The 22767-nt window shown below is 39.2% G+C and overlaps 1 protein-coding gene across 1 annotated transcript in view; it reads right to left on the bottom strand.

The window, feature by feature from the left end:
• The window catches only part of ANXA13 (annexin A13), a 72387-nt gene extending 62184 nt beyond the window's left edge, over positions 1 to 10203 (bottom strand). The window contains exon 1 of the mRNA XM_073679847.1: positions 10057 to 10203. Within this exon, the coding sequence (XP_073535948.1) occupies positions 10057 to 10071 (15 nt within the window). The 5' untranslated portion in view covers positions 10072 to 10203. The remainder of the gene's footprint in view (positions 1 to 10056) is intronic.
• Positions 10204 to 22767: the final 12564 nt, after the last annotated feature.

Here is a 22767-nt window from a genome sequence, read left to right as displayed (position 1 = left end):
TAAGCAGTAAATTGCAAAATTGCTCTTATTTACAAGCACTATCCGATATACCAATTTATGACAATGGGAAAAAAAAACCCTTTAATTTCAACTTTGACTAATCAGTATAGGATTAAGTTTTCATCCAGAGCATTTAGTCTTATGTCATTGCCTTTGTGACATATGTTATACATTTATATTTTATCATGCCAAGTCATGTGAAAAATAATGTAAAAATGAAGGATTAAATATTGTAGTTTTCATATAGGGAGACATTTAGTGGCCGGTCTGGCTACTCTGCAGACTAAATATGGCTATGCTATTTACTGTTTTATTCAATAAAGTTTATGTTTAAAAAAAAAAAAATGTTTTTGTAATTGTTTTTGTACTTTATTTTTTTTTTTCATTAACTGATTTTTTTTTTTTTTACAGAGATACAGTATATCTGTATATACCAGTATATTATGCCTGCAAAGAAAAATATTACAGAGTTGATTAGACTATGAAAAATCTTTTCATGGATACAAATGAAGTCTGTGGCTCACTGTTAGTGTCGCTGCCTCTCATACTGCTTTTACTGATATTAAAACCAAGCAGGAAAAAAAACAATAAAAATACAAATAAAAATGGAAAATTAATTAAATCTATAGAGGCATCAGCCAAGCATTTGTCAGAAAGTCTGGTGTTGCCTTCCCTTGAAAGAGACAGGACACAAAATCCATAATCGGTCCTAGCATTTGCCTAATTTTGCACAGCTTTATTTTTTAGAGAAATTTTGAATTATAATCTCTTCTAAATTGTTTTTACTATTGGATGTTTTTTACTAAGAAAATCCTAAAACTAAAAAGTTTTTTACACTTTTTTTTATATCACAATTTTATTTTAACTTTGCTATTTTTTTTCTGACCTTTTATGTTGAACTCACTTTTTTTTCTCTCTCTCTCTTTTTTTTTTTTTTATAACCGGATGAGCTGTTTGAGATCCTTTATAAAAGCCCGGTGCCCGCCTGTTCACATCTGCTCCCTCCTTGATCAAAGTTTGGACTTATCTAGCTGCCGATAAGTGAAGCCATAAATGTGATGGTCGCTTTAATTAATAATTAAAAGGAGTCGTTATTGTGTGCGCCGGACTTTTCCATCCCATGTCACAAGTGAATGAAGGTATCGATCAGAGACAGAGAAAATACAATGGGTAGAATTGTGTCCTCAGGATTAAAGACTTTATCACTAATCCAGCTGCTTAGTTAAATCAATATGTATTCGCCCATGAAAATGATTCCATGAAACCCACTGGAGGGGACACTTCTACCAGTTTTATAGGCTCATAAGAAAAAAACCCTGAAAACACAGCAGTGAGGACCCGGTAGCATCTTCTTGCTTTTCCATACTCCCCTTTGGCCCATATGAGAAGACCAACACCATTAATGACCGGTGATAGTTGGAGTCCCTGTTGGAGGTTTTACATAGGACCTAAGGGCTTCAGATTACGCCACTGTCTGTATTTCTCGGTTTACTGTGCTGTTTCCGTACATTGGCACTATGTCATATACTGTTCCAGACCTCTGCAAAAATGACCCACGTTTATCAAAAATTTGCACTAAATCTTTAGTGTCCACTCACTTCAATACTCAAATGTTGCAACTTTATGATAAATTTGGAGTAAATTACGCCAACCAACTTTTAAAGCATGGTGGTCCGCTTCTCAATGTTAGGCTACGCCCCCACTATCAGTATTTGGTCAGTATTCGGTCAGTATTTTTTCTCAGGAATGGGAGCTTTCAAACCCAGGTGAGGAACAATCAGAGAAAAGGTATAATAGAAACAAGTCACCAATTCTGCATTTATCACCCACTCCTGGTTTTGTCTCCCACTCCTGAGAAAAAATACTGACAAAATACTGATAGTGGGGCCGTGGCCTTAGATCAGAGCCCGAGACCAATGTGTTATACGTCGCACATTAATGTAGAAATTTGCATAAATTGTGACTTTTTATCCATTAAAAAATGGTTGCAACATAAATGTATTTGTCTCATGGCTTTTTTAAGACAGCTTAGACCTGTCTAGAACATACAACTTTTCTGCAGAAATGCATTAATAAATATACTGAACTTCACATGTCCCCTTTTTCTCATCAATTTTTAAATTTTGGCATGAAGTACTAAAAAATGGTGTAATAAATTATGTAAAACATTGAGACTGACTTTGGCATTTATGACAATGATAAGTGTCCCCCACTAAGTATAACACCATACTATTCTCAAATAACACCTCTATACAATGCTCAATAATGGCGCTATGCTGAGACCAAATTGAAGCGTTATACAGTGACCAAATAATAGCACGATAATCAATTAATTGAACTTTTAGGAGCATACAGTGACCAAATAACAGTACTACCTACTGCCCTAATAATGGCACTGTCTCGATTCCTCCTATCTGAGTGTTTGGACTCAGTGAATGATAGTTCTGCCATCCAATCTAGGACAGAGGCGTGATGAGCCGTCAGTATGGTGATTGACAGCTTAGCCGTCCAATCAGATGCTGGGGTGTGCTGAGCTGTCAGTGTCTTGAGTGACAGTTTAGCCGTCCAATCGGGACCATGGTGTGCGAGTCTTCATCCATCTGTCTCCTGTTCAGAGTAACTACCTGGCTATTTAGCCGGCTCTCTGCCTTAGATTGCTGCCAGTTGTAGCTTTGCTCAAGTGGTGTGTGTTTGCTCTGTGTTCCTAGTCTTCTATTCTGATCTTTGCTGCTTGACCTTGGATTTGCCTTGACCATCCGTTTGCCCTTTTGTCGTGATCCGCTACCTTCTTGGAATTCTGACCCTGGACTGTTACCTGACTATGCCTTTGTCTCACCCCTATGTCTATGATGTACCCTCCTGGCTTTTGACCTCAGACCTCTTGATTACCCAGCCTCACGGTTTGCCTGTGAGTAGTGACTAGCACAGGCACTGTTCAGTAACTACATCATCATAGGACTATATGGTAACCAATTGATAGCCCTATACAGTGCCCAAATAATAGCACTTTACTGTGACTAAAAGATAAAGCTATACAGTGCACAAATAATACCGCAATAACATGGAAAAATAATACCGCAATACAGTGACAAAAATATTACCAATATACAGTAACCAAATAATAGCACAATAACTAGAAAACACAATATACGGTGGCCAAATTATAACACTATGTAATACTCAAATAACTTGGTTTCCAAGTCTGGCAATAACGATTATGGCGCTTACCATGAATGGTGGTTAAACACTATATAATGGTATTATTTTGACCATATACGGTTCTCTGTCGACTATTCCAATTATTCTGCATTTTTTATTTCAGAAAACTGTTGCCTGCCAGCTAAGTTTATTGTTAAAAAGCAAGCTGCACTTTACTTACCCTCCCGGGGTCTGGTGCTTTATCTCTGACGCTGCTCCAGTTATTCTCTATAGGCTGCTGCAGAGATGTCACATTGACAGTGCTGCAGCAAATCACTGAGCTCAGCAGCTCTGCCGATACAGACAGCACGAGCAGCTGAGCTCAGTGATGGGCTGCAGCACTGTTAATGTCACATCACTGATGCAGCCAAACAAGAGAGAGCGGAGACACAGTGCCGGACCCGGGGAGGGCAAGTAAGGTGCGGTGTGTTGTTTTTACAATGAAGTAAGTTTTCTGAAAGGGGCAACCCCTTTAATTTTAATATATTGTAGATATATAATCTCACCCGCAGCCTGGTTTTACCTCGCTACAGTGAATTTCTTCCAATAAATAAGGAAAAGAGGACTCGTATGCAACGTCCATAGATCATTATATGACCTCCGGTGTAATGCATCCACTGTATGTCCCTAATTTACTGCCTAGAACTAAAAATACCCAGGCAAAATCAGATTTGCTTGTATTTCCCCCCTGTACCTCCAGTTACACCTCTGCCTTAGCTACTCTGTGCCAATCTGCGTCTATTCTATTACTGAAAATATCTATTTGGAAAAAAAATCCCGCTAAGTCTAAGGATGTAATATTCACTCCATAACTGGCCGCTTGTATTTGTATCCGTTCCTATCTGATAAATACTAATGTGTTTTCCGTGACTGTCGCTTTGGGCTCGGGTTGGGAAATTCCAATGATGTGCCTTTTATCAGCGCAATTTATCATGGTAAAAACCATAAATAAATCCATAAATCAGGTTTTGGGCGTATTACACTGGAATCCTACTGACAAGCATTGCCCGCACCTTGGATATTGTTTGAAATTTTTACCAAAATTGGTGCAGAGGAAATGTGAAGTACACGTCACATTAGGGACCGCACCCTACGCCCCACATGATAATTATAAGGGAAAAGGTACAGAAGTACAATGTCCTTATCGAGGTTTTCTCAGAATTACCACCTATCTACAGGGTTGGTGATAAGTGTCAGATTGTTGGTAGCCTATCCATTGGACAGACATACAGGTGCATTTCACTAAATTAGAATATCAGCAAAAAGTTAATTTTATTTCAGTTCTTCAATACAAAAAGTGAAACTCATATATTATATAGAGTCATTACACACAGAGGGATCTATTATATAGAGTCATTACACACAGAGTGATCAATTTCAAGTGTTTATTTCTGTTAATGTTGATGATTATGGCTTACAGCCGATGAAAACACAAAAGTCATTATCTCAGTAAATTAGAATACTTTATAACAACAGCTTGAAAAATGTTTTTAAAATCTGAAATGTCCTACTGAAATGTCTGTTCAGTAAATGCCCTCAATACTTGGTCGGGGCTCCTTTTGCATCAGTTACTGCATCAATGCGGCAATGTGGCATGGAGGGATCAGCCTGTGGCGCTGCTGAGGTGTTATGGAAGCCCAGGTGGCTTTGATAGAAGCCTTCAGCTCGTCTGTATTGTGGGGTCTGGTGTCTCTCATCTTCCTCTTGACAATACCCCATAGATTCTCTATAATAGATTCTCTATGGGGTTAAGGTCAGGCGAGTTTGCTGCCAATCAAGCACAGTGATACTGTTGTGTGTAAACCAGGTATTGGTACTTTTGGCCGTGTGGACAGGGGCCAAGTCCTGCTGGAGAATGACATTTCCATCTCCAAAAAGCTTGTTGGCAGAGGGAAGCATGAAGGGCTCTAAAATGTCCTGGTAGACGGCTGTGCTGACGTTGGTCTTGATAAAACACAGTGGACCTACACCAGCAGATGACATGGCTCCCCAAACCATCACTGATTGTGGACACTTCACACTAGACCTCCAGCAGCTTGGATTGTGGCCTCTCCACTCTTCCTCCAGACTCTGGGACCTTGATTTCCAAATGAAATGCAAAATTTACTTTCATCTGAAAACAACACCTTGGAGCACTGAGAACAGTCCAGATCTTTTTCTCCTTGGCCCAGGTAAGACGCTTCTGGCGTTGTCTACTGGTCATGAGTGGCTTGACACAAGGAATGTGACACTTGTAGCCCATGTCCTGGATACGTCTGTGTGTGGTGGCTCTTGAAGCAATGACTCCAGCAGCAGTCCACTCCTTGTTAATCTCCTGCAAAATTTTTGAATGGTCTTTTCTTAACAATCCTTTCAAGGCTGTGGTTATCCCGGTTGCTTGTGCACCTTTTTCTACCACACTTTTTTCTTCCACTCAACTCTCCATTAATATGCTTGGATACAGCACTCTGTGAACAGCCAGCTTCTTTAGCAATGACCTTTTGTGGATTACCCTCCTTGTGGAGTGTGTCAATGACTGCCTTCTGGACATCTGTCAAGTCAGCAGTTTTCCCCATGATTGTGGAGCCTACTGAAACAGACTAAGAGACCTTTTTAAACGTGTAGGAAACCTTTGTAGGTGTTTTTTGTTAGTTATTCTAATTTACTGAGATAATGACTCTTGTGTTTTCATTGGCTATAAGCCATAATCATCAATATTAACAGAAATATACACTTGAAATAGATCCCTCTGTGTGTAATGACTCTATATAATAGATCCCTCTGTGTGTAATGACTCTATATAATATATGAGTTTCACTTTTTGTATTGAAGAACTGAAATAAATTAACTTTTTGATGATATTCTAATTTTGTGAGAAGCACCTGTATACGCCGCCGTTCTAGTCAAAGTCTATGGGACAGACAGGGATGGCCGAGTGCTGGACTCGGAGACCTCTGTGAGCCTCATCATCTTTGAATAGAGGGGGAGTGCGCAGTCCCAATCAATGTTCCTCACTATGGTGGTCCCACCCTTATCACCTACTGTATATTCTGTGGCTAAGTGATAAAAAGTAATTTTGGGAAAACAAACATCTGTCTCTTCTTATTGGTAAATTATTACAGGGGTCAGCCTCTTAGAGGGGTGGTCTCATATTCTATATTCAGGAGCTCACCGCTCCCCTGCCTCCCGATTTCCTGCTTGTCAGGGAGGGGATGTGCTCCCGAAGACTGACAGTTCAGACCTATAGTAGATGTCAGGTTAAAGATGTATCAGGTGTCAGGCAGGAGCTTATTCCCTTCTCCCCATTAATAACACATGATGCTCTGCCAATCTGTGTGTGTGAGGACGTCATTAGGAAAAGCTGTTGGCTGAAAGGCTTCAATTGTACGTCAGCATGCAATATTGGTAGCACAATGTAAGAAATTTTGCCAAAATTGTGTATTTTATGCTTTACTTAACTTTTTACGTTTACAACAAAATCCGCTTAAATTTGTTTTTCTTGCTAAAAATTTTTTGTTGGCTTAATACTACTACTAATAATAATAATAGTACTGTTATTAATATTAGTAATAAAAATAATGATAATAAAAAATAATTTTAATAGTTATAATAAAAAATAATAGTGATATTAACAATATTAATAATAAATAATTGTGATATTAATAATGAGAGTGACGGTAACAATAAAGATAATAAAAAATAATAGTGATAATAATAATGCTAATAAAATGATAAAAAATAATAGAGATAATAATAATGATAATAAAAATAATAGAGATATTAATAATAATAATAATAATAATAATGATAATAAAAATAATAGTGATAATAATAATGGTACTAAAATGCTAAAAAATAGTCATAATAATAGTGATAATAGTAATATTGATAAAAAATAGTGATGATAACAATAATAGTGATATTATTTATAATAATAGTGATAGTAATAAATAATAGTAATAATAATGAAAATAAAAAAATTGATGATGATAACAATAATAGTAACAATAATAGTGATAATAATAGTATATAAAATGACTAATAAAAATCATAACTATAAAGGATTCCAGCTAAGCATAATACACCCTAATTAGTTAAAGTGATAATAATAGTGATAATAGTAATATTGATAGAAAATAGTGATGGTAACAATAATAATAATAATAATAGTGATATTATTATTATTAATAATAATAATAGTGATAGTAATACATAATAATGAAAATAAAAAAATAGTGATGATGATGATAATAATAATAGTAACAATAATAATGATGATGATAATAATAATGTATAAAATGACCAATAAAAATCATAACTATAAGTTATTCCAGCTAAGCATAATACACCCTAATTAATTCTAAAAAAATTATATTACAAAAGTAAACATGACAATTAATAACAGTAATCATTTTGCCTTCTATATTTTTATTTATTTCACATTTTTTTGCGTGAAATCTTTGCCAATTCTACGAACTTCGGCTTTCATTTATGCAGCCAGAGTCCGCCATTCCATCAGGGCTTTGGTATATGGTACAGCACAAATAATCTGTGCTCCTGGAGTCAACCTCAGGGATACAATATGTAATATATCCCCCCGTACTAATAATTAAGTCTCCTGATGTGCCCAGTGCATACGAAATGGGCGAAACCCGTTGCAGCAGCAATGAATTGATCCATTGTTTCTAGTGATGTTGAGTACTTTGTAGCAATGCGCTTTTGTTAGTAGCGGCAGAGGTGGAATCCGGTGACTGAGGGGGATGATTATTTATCTCTTTACTGCCGTCCTGTAATTTCACTTCTTTCTATAGGTTTCTCTCATTTGTAGGGTTACACTATGTTACTGTGCAGCCAAATAATTTTTAATCTTTGCATTGAATTATGGATTGCATGTATCTAAGTAAAGATTAGCATTGTAATAATTCCCCTCCGATGTGATTTGTCGTCTCTAGTCGAGTGGATGATTATTGCAATAAAGTAGGCACATTCAACGATACTCAGTGACTATAGTAAAAAATGGATTCACACTTTCTTACGTACATCATTATGGTTAGTTTGTAAAAAAGCAAATTCCATCCTCGATACTAATATGTTCCGGGTATTAATACAATTATGCAATAATCACATTAGCGGGAAACTGTCATCTGATTCACGCTGCTGTATCGCGAGCACTGGGGGCGTTATTTCAGCCCCCCATGTACATTCGATCAATGAACCGTCAGCTATCTCGGCCATCTTTCCCATACACAGTAGCGCACGTCCGGCTAAGTGCTCCATGGCCGCCAACAGACGTCTCTGCTTTTCTCCAGGAGAACAAAGCGACCGTCAGTCCGTAATCGGACATCCCCAATCGACATCTCTCCCAACCATCAGGCAGCCGGCATTCCCATAAGTGTTGGCCATACCCATTGATATCGGCGGGTGTGGCCGACAATCTAATGTGCATGGAGGGATTTACTCAGAGAATATGCCGGGAACTAGTCGGATGCTGTCGCCCACTCCACTCCTCTAAACTGGCAGGTCTTTCCCTAAACGTACACATAGGAAGAGACCTGTTAGTCTAGAAGAACAGGACATAGGGAGAAGCCACCAAGGACCAAAGCCAAGACAGTATGGTCTCAAAGGATAGTTTCCTGAAATGCAACAGCATACATGGCTACAATTGCACAAGGGCTCATGTAGACGTCCGAGGATCTTGCCGGGAACTAGTCCGATGCTGTCGCCCACTCCACTCCCCTAAACTAGCAGGATTTTCCCTATACATACACATTGGAAGAGACATGTCAGTGTAGGAGAAGCGGACATAGGGAGAAGCCGCCAAGGTCCGCAGCAAAGACAGTATGTTCTCAAAGGGTGGTTTTCCTGAAATGCAACAGCATACATGGCTACAATTCCGCAGTCAGGGTCTAATTCACGCTTCCTATGGTTCAGACATCATGAGGTTCCCTTTAATAATTAATTTATTTTGTCATCCTAAATAAGGACTCATGTAGACGTCCGAGGATCTCAGTCCAATCCTGACCACAATACATGGGCGGGCTGTGGGACTCCAGTCCAGAGCAGGACAGCTTCACGTATTTCTATGAGGCTGACACACTTTTACAGTCCGTGCATTGTGGTCCGTGATCGGACTGAGATCCTCAGACGTCTGCATGAGCCCGTAGTTCAGTTTTGTTTCTCGTACGTCAAAAACAATCCAAGTCTTTTTCAGCGCGCTGCATCCATTTTTTTTTAGCCCTTACGTAATTTTTTTACAATCCTTGCTGCATCCGTTTTTCTCGGAGGAAGAAAAACATTTCTTAGCCTCTCTCCTACCCACTAAGCAGTAAGATACGGACAGCACTGTGGATGACAGCCATGTGCTTTACTCTTTTCTATTTTTTACTTGCATTGGTGAGTTTCAGCCGCAACAACGGATCAAAATGGAACATGTCTTCTTCTTTGAGGACAATCCGCAAAAAAACCCAAAAAAACGGACATGTGAAAAGACACATTAATTGTAACGGATCTGTGATCTATTGGTAAAAATATCGGAGATCACAAGAAAAAAAAATGGCGTGAAAGATACTGAACCCAAAAACAAAATACAGCGCAAATATTCATGAATTGGGTTTCATAAAGATGCAAAAAATATATAAATTTTTATCAAATATTAACATTTAAAATGCATAAAGTAATATTAGTGAATAATATTAATATATTATGCAGATGTAGCAGGGCTGAATCTCTCACGTATACCCAGTCACTATTTCGTTGCTAGGTAATGTAGCAGGGCTACCTGCAGTCCTATGTAAAACCCAAAACGATTTTTGAATTCAATGTGTAACAAGTCCAGCTCTGCTACATCGTAATGCCGTGTCAGACATAGAGAAAGCTTACATGGAAGTTGCCCATGGTCCTGTTTGTTGTTCTGCAGGAGAAGGAGTTTGCTGATAATGAGTCTGCGGGAATTGCCAGAGTCCAGTTTTATGAGATGAGCCGGATTAATGAATAACTCCCGCCATTATCTAATAGGCTATGTTACACAGTTTTGGTGAGGGCAGGAAAGATCCCGGTGAGTTATTTTTAGAGCCGCCCATCATAATCCACGCCAAAATGGGTGCGAACATGAGGAAAGGAGTAAATGGAGGAATAGAGTAGCCGTAAATAGCTGTAATTTATTATCCTGAAGGTAAACCCCAGGGGAAACCTATGAAATATTGGACGTATTTATTAGGGAGTTTTTTCTTTAACCTGTTAGGATGCGTCTCTTAAAGAGAACATGTCACCAGGTAAAAAGTGGTCAGTTTTTGCTCTTTTTTATTTCTGCCGCACCAGTTTTGTTTTGTTTGTTTCTTTAACCCCTTTACAACCCAAGGTGGTTTGCACGTTAATAACCAGGCCAATTTTTACAATTCTGACCACTGTCACTTTATGAGGTCATTACTCTGGAACGCTTCAACGGATCCCCCTGATTCCGAGACTGTTTTTTCGTGACATATTGTACTTCATGGTTGTGGTAAAATTTCTTTGATATCACTTGCGTTTATTTGTGGAAAAAATAGAAATTTGGTGAAAATTTTGAAAATTTTGCAATTTTCAAAAGTTTAATTTTTTATGCCCTTAAATCAGAGAGATATGTCACACAAAATAGTTAATAAATAACATTTCCCACATGTCTACTTTACATCAGCACAACTTTGGAACCAAATTTTTTTTTTATTAGGGAACTATAAGGGTTAAAAGTTGACCAGCAATTTCTCATTTTTCCAACAAAATTTACAAAACCATTTTTTTAGGGAACACATCATATTTGAAGTCACTTTGAGGGGTCTTTATGACAGAAATTACCCAAAAGTGACACTATTCTAAAAACTGCACCCCTCAAGGTGCTCAAAAAAACACATTCAAGAACTTTATTAACCCTTCAGGTGCTTCACAGGAATTTTTGGAATGTGGAAGAAAAAAATTAACATTTAACTTTTTTCACAAAGATGTTACTTTAGACTCAATTTTTTTTATTTTCGCTGGGGTAACAGGAAAAAATGGACCTCAAAATTTGTTGTGCAATTTCCCCTGAGCAAGAAGATACCCCATATGTGGGGAAAAACCACTGTTTGGGCACACGGCAGGGTTCAGAACGGACGAGCGCTATTTGACTTTTTGAATGTAAAATTTGCTTGAATAATTAGCGGACGCCATGTTGCATTTAGGAAGCTCCTGATGTGCCTAAACAGTGGAAACCCCCCACAAGTGACACCATCTTGGAAACTAGACCCCTCAGGGAACTTATCTAGATGTGTGGTGAGCACCCTGAACCCCCAGGTGCTTCACAGAAGTTTAAAACATTGAGCCGTAAAAATAAAATTTTCACATTTTTCCCACAAGAATGTTTTTCAGCCTCCAATTTTGCATTTTCATAAGGGGAACAGGAGAAATTGCACCAGTTTGTTGTGCAATTTCTCCTGAGTAAGCAGATACCCCATATGTGGGGGAAAACCACTACTTGGGCATACGGCAGGGTTCGGAAGGGAAGGAGCACCATTTGACTTTTTGAATGTAAAATTTTCTTGAATAATTAGCAGATGTGCCCCTGATGTGCCTAAACAGTGAAAAAACCCCACAAGTGACACCATTTTAGAAACAAGACACATCAGGGAACTGCACTTGGGGACACATTCAAAGTTTGCCAATTTTTCGGACTGACTGACCTTCATTTCTTAAAGTAATGATGGGCACTCGTTTTTCTTTACTTAGCTGCTTTTTTCTTGCCATAATACAAATTCTAACAGTCTATTCAGTAGGACTATCAGCTGTGTATCCTCCAGACTTCTGCACAACACAACTGAAGGTCCCAACCCCATTTATAAGGCAAGAAATCCCACTTATTAAACCTGACAGGGCACACCTGTGAAGTGAAGACCATTTCCGGTGACTACCTTTTGAAGCTCATCAAGAGAATGCCAAGAGTGTGCAAAGCAGTCATCAAAGCAAAAGGTGGCTACTTTGAAGAACCTAGAATATAAGACATATTTTCAGTTGTTTCACACTTTTTTGTTAAGTATATAATTCCACATGTGTTAATTCATAGTTTTGATGCCTTCAGTATGAATGTACAATTTTCAAAGTCATGAAAATACAGAAAAATCTTTAAATGAGAAGGTGAGTCCAAACTTTTGGTCTGTACTGTATGCACCATGTATCGCGGGTGCTCGAGTGACATGCTTGAGTCCCCGCCCACATGTTTCACGGTTATTAGACACCCCAAAAAAAACATGCGGGGATTGCTCGTGCATGGCAGGCAATTTTTGGCCGTGAAGCATATGGGGCGAAGACTCGAGCATGTCACTTGAGCACCCGCGATACTCAGTGCATACCCGAGCACCCGATGCAAACTCAAGTAGCGAGCACTTGCGCTCAACAATAGTCGCCATAGCGTCATCTTTTTTGTTTTTACCAGGGTTAGGGTTGGGAAAAAAATCCCAATCCTAACCTCAACCCCAACCCCAACCCTAACCCTAGCCCAACCCCAACCCTAACCTTAGCCCAACCCTAGCCCAACCCTAACCCTAACCCCAACTCCAGCCCTAGCCCAACCCTAGCCTCAACTCCAACCCCAATCCTATCCCTAGCCCAACCGTAGCACAACCCTAACCCTAGCCCAACCCTAACCCTAACCCTAGCCCAACCCTAGCCCAACCCTAATCCTAGCATAATCCTAACCCTAGCCCTAACCCTAGCCCAACCCTAAACCTAACCCTAGCCCAACCTTAACCCTAGCCCAACCCTAACCCCAACCCCAACCCTAACCCTAGCCCAACCCTAGCCCAACCCTAACCCCAGCCCTAACCGTAGCACAGCCCTAACCCTAGAGTTTATTTTTTATGCCGTTCCTCGTGCGGTATAAGTAATTAGACGACTTTATTCTTCGGGTCGGTGCGATTACAGCGATACCAGAATCATATCGGGTTTTTATGATTGACAGCTGTTACACACTAAAAGACGCATTATTGTGTAAAATCTAGTTTTTGCGTCGCCATATTTTGAGAGCTATAATTTTTCCATATTTTGGCTGACAGAGTCATGTGATGGCTTGTTTTTTGCGAGATGAGTTAACGTTTTTATTGGTGCCATTTTCAGGCACATGACATTTTTTGATCGCTTTCTATTCTGATTTTTGGGAGGCAGAATAAACAAAAACCAACAATTCAGGAATTTTTTATTTTTTTATTTTTTTATGCTGTTCCGCGTGTGGTAAAATTGATAAGGTAGCTTTATTCTTCGGGTCAGTACGTTTACAGCGGTACCACATTTATATAGTTCTTCTATGTTTTGGCGCTTTTACACAATAAAAGCTATTTTATTGAAAAAAATATTTTTTTGCATCGCTTTATTCTGAGAGCTATAGCTTTTTTATTTTTCAGCTGATGGTGCTGTATGGCAGCTTGTTTTTTTGCGGGACAAGATGATGTTTTCAGCGGTACCATTTTTATTTAAATTCGTCATTTTGATGCCGTGTTATTCCATTTTTTGTTTGGCGGTATGATGATAAAGCATTGTTTTTGCTTCGTTTTTTATTTTTATTTTTTACCGTGTTCACTAAAGGGGTTAAATAGTGGGACAGTTTTATAGGTCAGGTCATTCTGGATGCGGCGATACCAAATATGTGTACTTTTATTGTTTTTTTTGTTTTTTTCCATAATAATATTTATTGATGGGTACATTATATTTTTATTTTTGGTGGATTATTTTTTTTATTTTTTTTTTCATATATTTAAAAAAAAAAATTTTTTTTTAAATTTTTAAACAATTTTTTTACTTTTATTCTTTGTCCCTATGGGACATTCACTTTTTTTATTCTGATCGCCTGTATAGCATAGGGATGGAGAATAGAAATGGATCACCTTCCCTTGCCCCCGCAATGCTGCGATCGACTTCAATCGCAGCATTGCGGGGGTTAATATGTCGGGAACGGTGCTCCCTGCAGATAGCACCGGGTGTCAGCTGTGAAGGTAGAAGGTGGCTGCGCTTGGCCTTGCAGACACCTTCTTGATCCTTTCATCACCCCTCCTCCTCCCTCTAAAGGACCCAGCGGTGATCTCAACCTTCTGCTGCTAATTAACACACCCTTGCTGGATCTTTAAATACACTTAGTTGCTCCAGGGAATCGCTAGTAATAGAGTAAATTCCTCTATTCAGGTCTGGAGCTCTAGCAGTCGGCTAAATTCTTGGAGTTCCTTTGTGGATTGTAGTCGTGATCTCTCTGGTGTCTCCTCAAAGCTAAGTGTATCCCCTTGTTTGTTTCCCTTGTTTGTATTTAGCTGCAGTGGGGCTGACTAGAGCTTACCCTCCCTACCTAGGGCCTAGCTCTAGGTCAGTCAGGGCTAAGGTATCCTGCTCGGCGATAGGTGCAGAACCTATTTAGGGACGATAGGGGAGTCAGAGTGTTGTTAGATCTGCCTAGGGATCTCCACTCTCCCTTTCCCTAGTTGCTGGGCTTCCCCCCTTTTCCCATCATCGTTCGTTGGGTCTTTCCCATACCTAGCATGACACATTAAATGTGACTGTGCATTTCTCATGTTAATCACAATGTCCACACAATAAGTTAAATGGCACTTCTCTGCGATACGATAAATGCAAAACAAACTCCAGCTAACAGTACACAGCCAAAGTAATGAAGAGATCCATTATATAAACTCCAAAATCTTTATTGAAAAATAATATCTAAAAACATTAATAATAAAGCAGAATGCTAAACAGGAGAGGCTGCTGAATCCTGTAACCATAAGGTGTATAATATCTCAGTACTGGGGTATATAATCATAGATGGGATACTAAAATAGATAGGGTCCTGTGACCTCCCATCTAAACTATATTATACCCAATGCACAAAAGTATCACATCCAAAATAGTAAATTGCCACAGTGTGAATAGAATGAAATAACAGCAGTATATTCTGACATCGGACAATAAAAATGTAAAGTCTGCATACATCCAGAATCAAATGAAGATCAATGCATCACCTCTGCGTCAGAAGAGAATGAAAGGCCAAAGTAAATCATTAGGAATGATTAAAACATATCCAAGGGTGTCAGTAGTAGAGCCAGTCTGGCAGAATTAATATCTGTGTGACAAATGGATGGATACAGGAGGATAGTTTGGATCAGGATATACCAGATTGGCGTCTCCTCACCCCGACGCGCGTTTCGCTGCCAGCTTCTTCCTGGGGCATCACAAAAATGAATAATCGGGAAAAGCAGAAATACTATAAGAGCAAAGCTGGACACTTTTTACCGAGAGACAGATTCTCTTTAAAGTGACCCTCCAGCCTCTGCATTAAATGTATAATAACCCCTCCTGGTGCCCTCCATCCTGCAACTGCTGCATCCTTTAGTCAGGTTGGTGCTCTGTTTGTTTCACTGGCTGTCTCATTGGGGAAAGTCCGAAGCACGCCTCCCCTGCCTTTTTTGTCCCGTAAACAAGGCAAGCACCAATGGCATCATCAGAACTTGTCCATTTCACTGTAGAGGAAACGTAAAGGTGGTATAGTCTCATTTAATAACAAGATGGAGGGTCACTTTAAACCTTTCCTGGAGCGACCAATTTTCATTTTTGAAATATTGTTTTTACCTACCCTTCTTCCGAGACCCATATATTTTTTATTGTTCCCTCAACATAGCCATACAAGCTTATTTTTTGCAAGCTGAGTTGTAGTTTGGAATGACATCATTCATTTTAACAGATAATGAAATGGAAAAAAATGAAATAAAATGGGGTAAAATGGTAGATAAACCCCACAATTTTGACATTTTATTATGGGGTTTTGTTTTCATTATGGCAGTACAAATGACCTGGCAACGTGATTTTTAATGTCAGCATGATTACGGTGATACCAAACTGGTGTATTAAAAAGAAATGTAACGTTTGTTTTCTTCTCTGTCGCTGGAGTTGTGTGAGGGCTTATTTTTTTGTATTCTGAGCTGTATGTTTTTATTGATTCCATTTTGGTGTACAAACGATGTTTCAATTGCTTAAATTGTATTTTTTGTGGGAGAAGCAATAACTAAAAAAAATGGCAATTCTGACATTTCAATTTTTTTGGGACATTTATCATATTAGTTAAATAATGTATTATTTTATTTGATTCAATACCGCATATGTTTGTTTTTTCTTTATTTTTAAAGCGGAAAAATTGAGTTGATTCAAATGTTTATGTTTTTTTTTTTAAAAATTTATGTATTACTTTTTTTTTCTTAGTCCCCATAGGGAACTTGAACCTGAGATCAACCAAGTGCTTGTTCATTATACAGCAAAACCACAGTATTGCAGTATATAACAAAAATCACAGTCTCCTAGGAGGCCCAGTCAGTGGCAAATTTTCACAGAAGTGGCAAATTTTCACAGACAGCCATGTGGGCAACCACATCATAGTTGTCTGAGGGTCGTCCAAACGGACACCCAGGCAGGATTGTGTACCTTTAATGGCCCTGTCAGAGATTGACAGCGGGATTTAAGCACTCAAACAGCAGAAATCTGCGCTAGCTCCGGTTGCATCTATTAGTGTCGAATGCCTACTGTATAACACAGCCAGCATATGCTGAGTTTAGAGCAACCTGCTCCATGTACCCAAACCCGCTTTATTATGTGATGATACGCCATGTGCCAAAAGGGGTTAGAGTTTTTGTTCTTTGTTTAATCACCACATTCAAAAAGCAATTGATTAGACAATGGCAACTTGGACCTATGCTGCCTGAAAGGCCGTTGAGCGCTTCACGTTTCTCCTAAAGAACCAGGGGGGAGAGCAGAGTGTGAATTATCTACAAAAGGGAAAGTGTGCTGAAATAAAAAGAGATCCCAGAGTGAGTAAAACAAACCACGAAATACAAAATATAGAATTAAGAACGTACTCTTAGAGAATATGCCGCCTATGTCCTAAAAAGAAACAGAAGATAGGTGCAGTGTAAAGAACAGAAACAGCAGAGAGATAAACCCTAGCTGGTCTTTCACTGACTGGCTTAACCCCTTTAAAGCCCAAGACATACTAATACATATCTGCGCCCTGGGACTTAAGACCCTGATACTTATTAGTATGTCTTTGCGATCGAAGTCGATCGCAGCATTGCGGGTGCAAGGGGAGGTGATCGGGATACTCACTTCTCCTGCCGGCATCAAGCGATGTCTGATGCGGCTTCCCGGATGTTGCCATGATGACCCGATGTCGTCATGACAACATCCGGGTTCACCAGACAGCAGGAAGATATTTTGGTCATGCGCAGTGCATGACCAAAGTATCTTCTGCATCTGCAGCGCTGACAGCCTGTATAGCACAGGGATGGTGCTCCTTCCCTATGCTATACAGGCGATCAGAATAAAAAAAGTGAAAGTCCCATAGTAAGACAAAGAATAAAAATAAAAATGAAAAAAAAGTGTCAGAAAGTGAAAAAAAAAAAAAAATTGTAAAAATAATAATAAAAAAATAATCCACCAAAAATAAAAATATAATGTACCCATCAATAAATATTATTATGAAAAAAACAAACAAACAAAAAAACAATAAAAGTACACATATTTGGTATCACCGCGTCCGGAACAACATGACCTATAAAACTGTCCCAGTAGTTAGCCCCTTCAGTGAACACGGTAAAAAAAAAAAAAAAAACGAAGCAAAAAACAATGCTTTATCATCATACCGCCAAACAAAAAATGGAATAACACGCGATCAAAAAGACGAATATAAATAAAAATGGTACCGCTGAAAACATCATCTTGTGCCGCAAAAAACAAGCTGCCATACAGCTCCATCAGCTGAAAAATAAAAAAGTTATAGCTCTCAGAATAAAGCGATGCAAAAAAATATTTTTTTCTATAAAATAGCTTTTATTGTGTAAAAGCGCCAAAACATAGAAAACTATAAAAATGTGGTACCGCTGTAAACGTACTGACCCGAAGAATAAAGCTACCTTATCAATTTTACCACATGCAGAACAGCATAAAAAAAATTTAAAAAACTGTTCCTGGATTGTTGGTTTTTGTTTATTCTGCCTCCCAAAAATCGGAATAGAAAGCGATCAAAAAATGTCACGTGCCTGAAAATGGCACCAATAAAAACGTCAACTCATCCTGCAAAAAACAAGCCATCACATGACTCTGTCAGCCAAAATATGGAAAAATTATAGCTCTCAAAATATGGCTATGCAAAAACTAGATTTTACAAAAAAATGTGTCCTGTAGTGTGTGTCAGCTGTCAATCATAAGAACCAGATAGGATTCTAGTATCGCTGCAATCGCACCAACCCGAAGACTAAAGTCGTCTAATCACTTATATCGCACGAGGAACGGCGTAAAAAATATACTCTAGGGTTAGGGTTTTGCTAGCGTTAGGGTTGGGGTTAGGGTGGGCTAGGGTTAGGGTTGGGGTTAGGGTTAGGCTAGGGTTAGGGTTGGGCTAGGGTTGTGCTAGGGTTAGAGTTAAGGTTGAGGTTAGGGTTGGGGTTAGGGTTGGGCTAGGGTTAGGGTTGGGCTAGGGTTAGGGTTGCGATTGTGGTTAGGGTTGGGCTAGGGTTAGGGTTGGGGTTAGGGTTGGGCTAGGGTTAGGGTTAGGGTTGGGCTAGGGTTAGGGTTGGGATTTTTTTCAAAAGTAAAAGAAAAAAAGATGACGATATGGCGACTAGTGTTGAGCGCAAGTGCTCGCTACTTGAGTTTGCATCGGGTGCTCGGGTATGCACTGAGTATCGCGGGTGCTCGAGTGACATGCTCGAGTCTCCGCCCCATATGCTTCGCGGCCAAAAAAACCTTGCGGGGATTGCCTGCCATGCACCAGCGATCCCCGCATGTTTTTTTTTGGGTGTCTAATAACCGTGAAACATGCGGGCGGGGACTCGAACATGTCACTCGAGCACCCGCGATACATGGTGCATACCTGAGTACCCGATGCGAACTCAAGTAGCGAGCACTTGCGCTCAAGACTAATGACAACTTATTCAATATGATGACCTAATATTATCAAATTCTGTGTCGTACCTCTGGGTTCAAAATGTTCACTATACCCCTTGATAAAATCCTTGAGGGGTGTAGTTTCCAAAATGGGGTCATTTGTGGGAGGTTTCCACTATTTAGACACATAAGGGGCTCTCCAAATGCGACAATGGCGTCCGCTCTCGATTCCAGCCAATTTTGCATTCAAAAAGTCACACAGAGCTCCTTCCTTTCTGAACTCTGCAGTGCGCCCAAACACTGTATTTTCCCCACATATGGAGCATTGGCGTACTCAGGAAAAATTGCACAAAAGTTTTTGGGGTCCATTTTCTCCTCTTACCCTTGTGAAAATAAAAAAATTGGGGCTAAAACATCATTTTTGAGGAAAAGTTTGATTTTTTTATTTTCATGGCTCCATGGTATAAACTTCTGTAAAGGACTTGGGGGTTCAGGGTGCTCACCACACATCTAGATAAGTTCCCTGAGGGGTCTAGTTTCCAAAATGGTGTCACTTGTGACTTGTGGGGGGTTTCCACTGTTTAGGCACATCAGGGGCACATCCGCTAATTATTCAAGAAAATTTTACATTCAAAAAGTCAAATGGTGCTCCTTCCCTTCTGAACGCTGCCGTATGCCCAAGCAGTGGTTTTCCCCCACATATGGGGTATCTGCTTACTCAGGAGAAATTGCACAACAAACTGCATGGTGCAATTTCTCCTGTTATCCTCATGAAAATGCAAAATTGGGGGCTGAAAAACAATTCTTGTGGGAAAAATGTGAAAATTTTATTTTTACGGTTCAATGTTATAAACTTCTGTGAAGCACCTAGGGGTTCAAGGTGCTCACCACACATCTAGATAAGTTCCCTGAGGGGTCTAGTTTCCAAAATGGTGTCACTTGTGGGGGTTTCCAATGTTTAGGCACATCAGGGGCTCTCCAAACGCAACATGGCGTCCGCTAATTTTTCAATCAAATTTTACAATCAAAAAATCAAATGGCGCTCTTTCCCTTCCGAACCCTGCCGTGCGCCCAAACAGTGGTTTTCCCCCACATATGGGGTATCTGCTTACTCAGGAGAAATTGCACAACAAACTGCATGGTGCAATTTCTCCTGTTACCCTCATGAAAATGCAAAATTGGAGGCTGAAAAATATTTTTGTTGCAAAAATGTGAAAATTTTATTTTTACGGCTCAATGTTCTAAACTTCTGTGAAGCACCTGGGGGTTCAAGGTGCTCACCACACATGTAAATAAGTTCCCTGAGGGGTCTAGTTTCCAAAACACTTGTCGGGGTTTCCACTGTTTAGGCACATCAGGGGCTCTCCAAACGCAACATGGCGTCCGCTAATTATTCAAGCAAATTTTACAATCAAAAAGTCAAATGACGCTCCTTCCCATCCGAACCCTGCCGTGCGCCCAGTGTTTTTTCCCCACGTATGGGGTATTTGCGTGCTCAGGGGAAATTGCACAGGAAATTTTGGGGTCCATTTTTTTCCTATTACCCCTGCAAAAATAAAAAAAATTGGGTCTAAAGTAACATTTTTGTGAAAAAAGTAAAATGTTCATTGTTTTCTTCCACATTCCAAAAATTCCTGTGAAGCATCTGAATGTGGTTTTGAGCACCTTGAGGGGTGCAGTTTTTAGAATGGTGTCACTTTTGGGTATTTTCTGTCATAAAGACCCATCAAAGTGACTTCAAATGTGATGTGGTCCCTAAAAAAATGGTTTTGTAAATTTTGTTGGAAAAATGAGAAATTGCTGGTCAACTTTTAACCCTTATAGCTCCCTAATAAGAAAAAAATGTTGGTTCCAAAATTGTGCTGATGTAAATTAGACATGTGGGAAATGTTATTTATTAACTATTTTGTGTGACATATCTCTCTGATTTAAGGTCATAAAAATTCAAATTTTGAAAATTGCAAAATTTTCAAAATTTTGCCAAACTTCCATTTTTTCACAAATAAACTCAAGTGATATCGAAGAAATTTTACCACAATCATGAAGTACAATATGTCACGAAAAAAACAGTCTCAGAATCAGTGGGATCCGTTGAAGCGTTCCAGAGTAATTACCTCATAAAGTGACAGTGGTCAGAATTGTAAAAATTGGCCTGGTCATTAACGTGCAAACCACCTTGGGATGTAAAGTGGTTAAACTACAGCAGTATGGCTGGACATCAAAATGAGACTATCACCAGCAGGGAATATCAGCAGGGGAAAAGTATATAAAGCTGCACCCGAAAGGTGATAGGGCAGAAAAATGAGTAAATGAAAACACCTGTTACCCTAAAAAGACTGAAGAAAGGATAACAGAAACTAAACATTCAGAGAAAAGGTGTATCTGCTGTGGCTTGGCGGACAGAGAAGTCGACCATAAAGCACCGGCTCAAGGGTTCAAATCCAGACACATGACAGCAATAACTTTTTTTTTCATTTTTCTGTTGAAAAAGTAATATGAGGACTTGTTTTTGGGCTACATATAATTTATTGAAATTCCAAAAACAGCAATTCTAACATAGTTTTTGTGATTTATTTTTACAGCGTTCGGCGTTATAAATAATATGTAACTTTTTTTTTTAATGGCATGACCTCTGTATACTGCTGTAAAGGTTCCGCTTTGCCGCCATCTGACATTCTCCAGTAAGAATTCTAAGATCTTGCATCATCCTGGAGCAGAGATATCAGCAGATTACACATCAGTCCTATGACTCAGACACCCTGCCACTGATGATTTACCTGTAGTGAACTGACGGCAGTGACGGCCTCTGCGTCATCCTCTGACCGATGATTTATTGTATCACGTATCTCAGCCATGGTAACAATGTAAATGCACCAACCGATCAATGACAGGAACAAGCTACCAATCAGCAAAACACTCGTTCGTCAGGCGAAATGATTTTTAAAGGGGTTGCCCAGTCCCAGCAGGATATGTGATGACTTGTTGATCGTGGGGGTTGGACTACTGGGACCCAAACAGATCGGAAAAATGGAGCACTATTATTGCTTTTTCCGGCAGCCCCATAGAGAATGAATGGAGTGTCAGACAAATGGCTGATCTATTTTAACAGTGATAAAGTAGCACGTCCTGTCAATCGGTGTGGGTCCAAGCAGACAGACCCCCATCGATCTATAAGTTATCACCTTAGCTTTCAGATAGTTGATAACTTATTGTCATCAGACAATCCCTTTAACCCCTTTACCCCCGAAGGTGGTTTGCACGTTAATGGCCAGGCCAATTTTTACAATTCTGACCACTGTCACTTTATGAGGTAATAACTCTGGAACACTTCAGCGAATCCCACTTATTCTGAGATTGTTTTTTCTTGACTTTTTGTACTTCACGATAATGGTAAAATTTATTCAATATGACTTGCGTTTATTTGTGAAAAAAAATTGGAAATTTGACGAAAATTTAGAAAATTTAGCAATTTGCAAAAATTAGAATTTTCATGCCCTTAAATCAGAGAGATATGTCACACAAAATAGTTAATAAATAACATTTCCCACATGTCTACTTTACATCAGCACAATTTTGGAACCAAAATCATTTTTTGTTAGGAAGTTATAAGGATTAAAAGTTGACCAGCGATTTCTCATTTTTACAACAACATTTACAAAACCATTTTTTTAGGGACCA

The sequence above is a fragment of the Phyllobates terribilis genome, unplaced genomic scaffold, assembly GCF_046119375.1.
Source record: "Phyllobates terribilis strain yellow unplaced genomic scaffold, ASM4611937v1 Scaffold_4__5_contigs__length_816908805, whole genome shotgun sequence".
NCBI classification, from domain to species: Eukaryota; Metazoa; Chordata; class Amphibia; order Anura; family Dendrobatidae; genus Phyllobates; species Phyllobates terribilis.
This window is presented reverse-complemented; position numbering and strand designations above follow the sequence as displayed.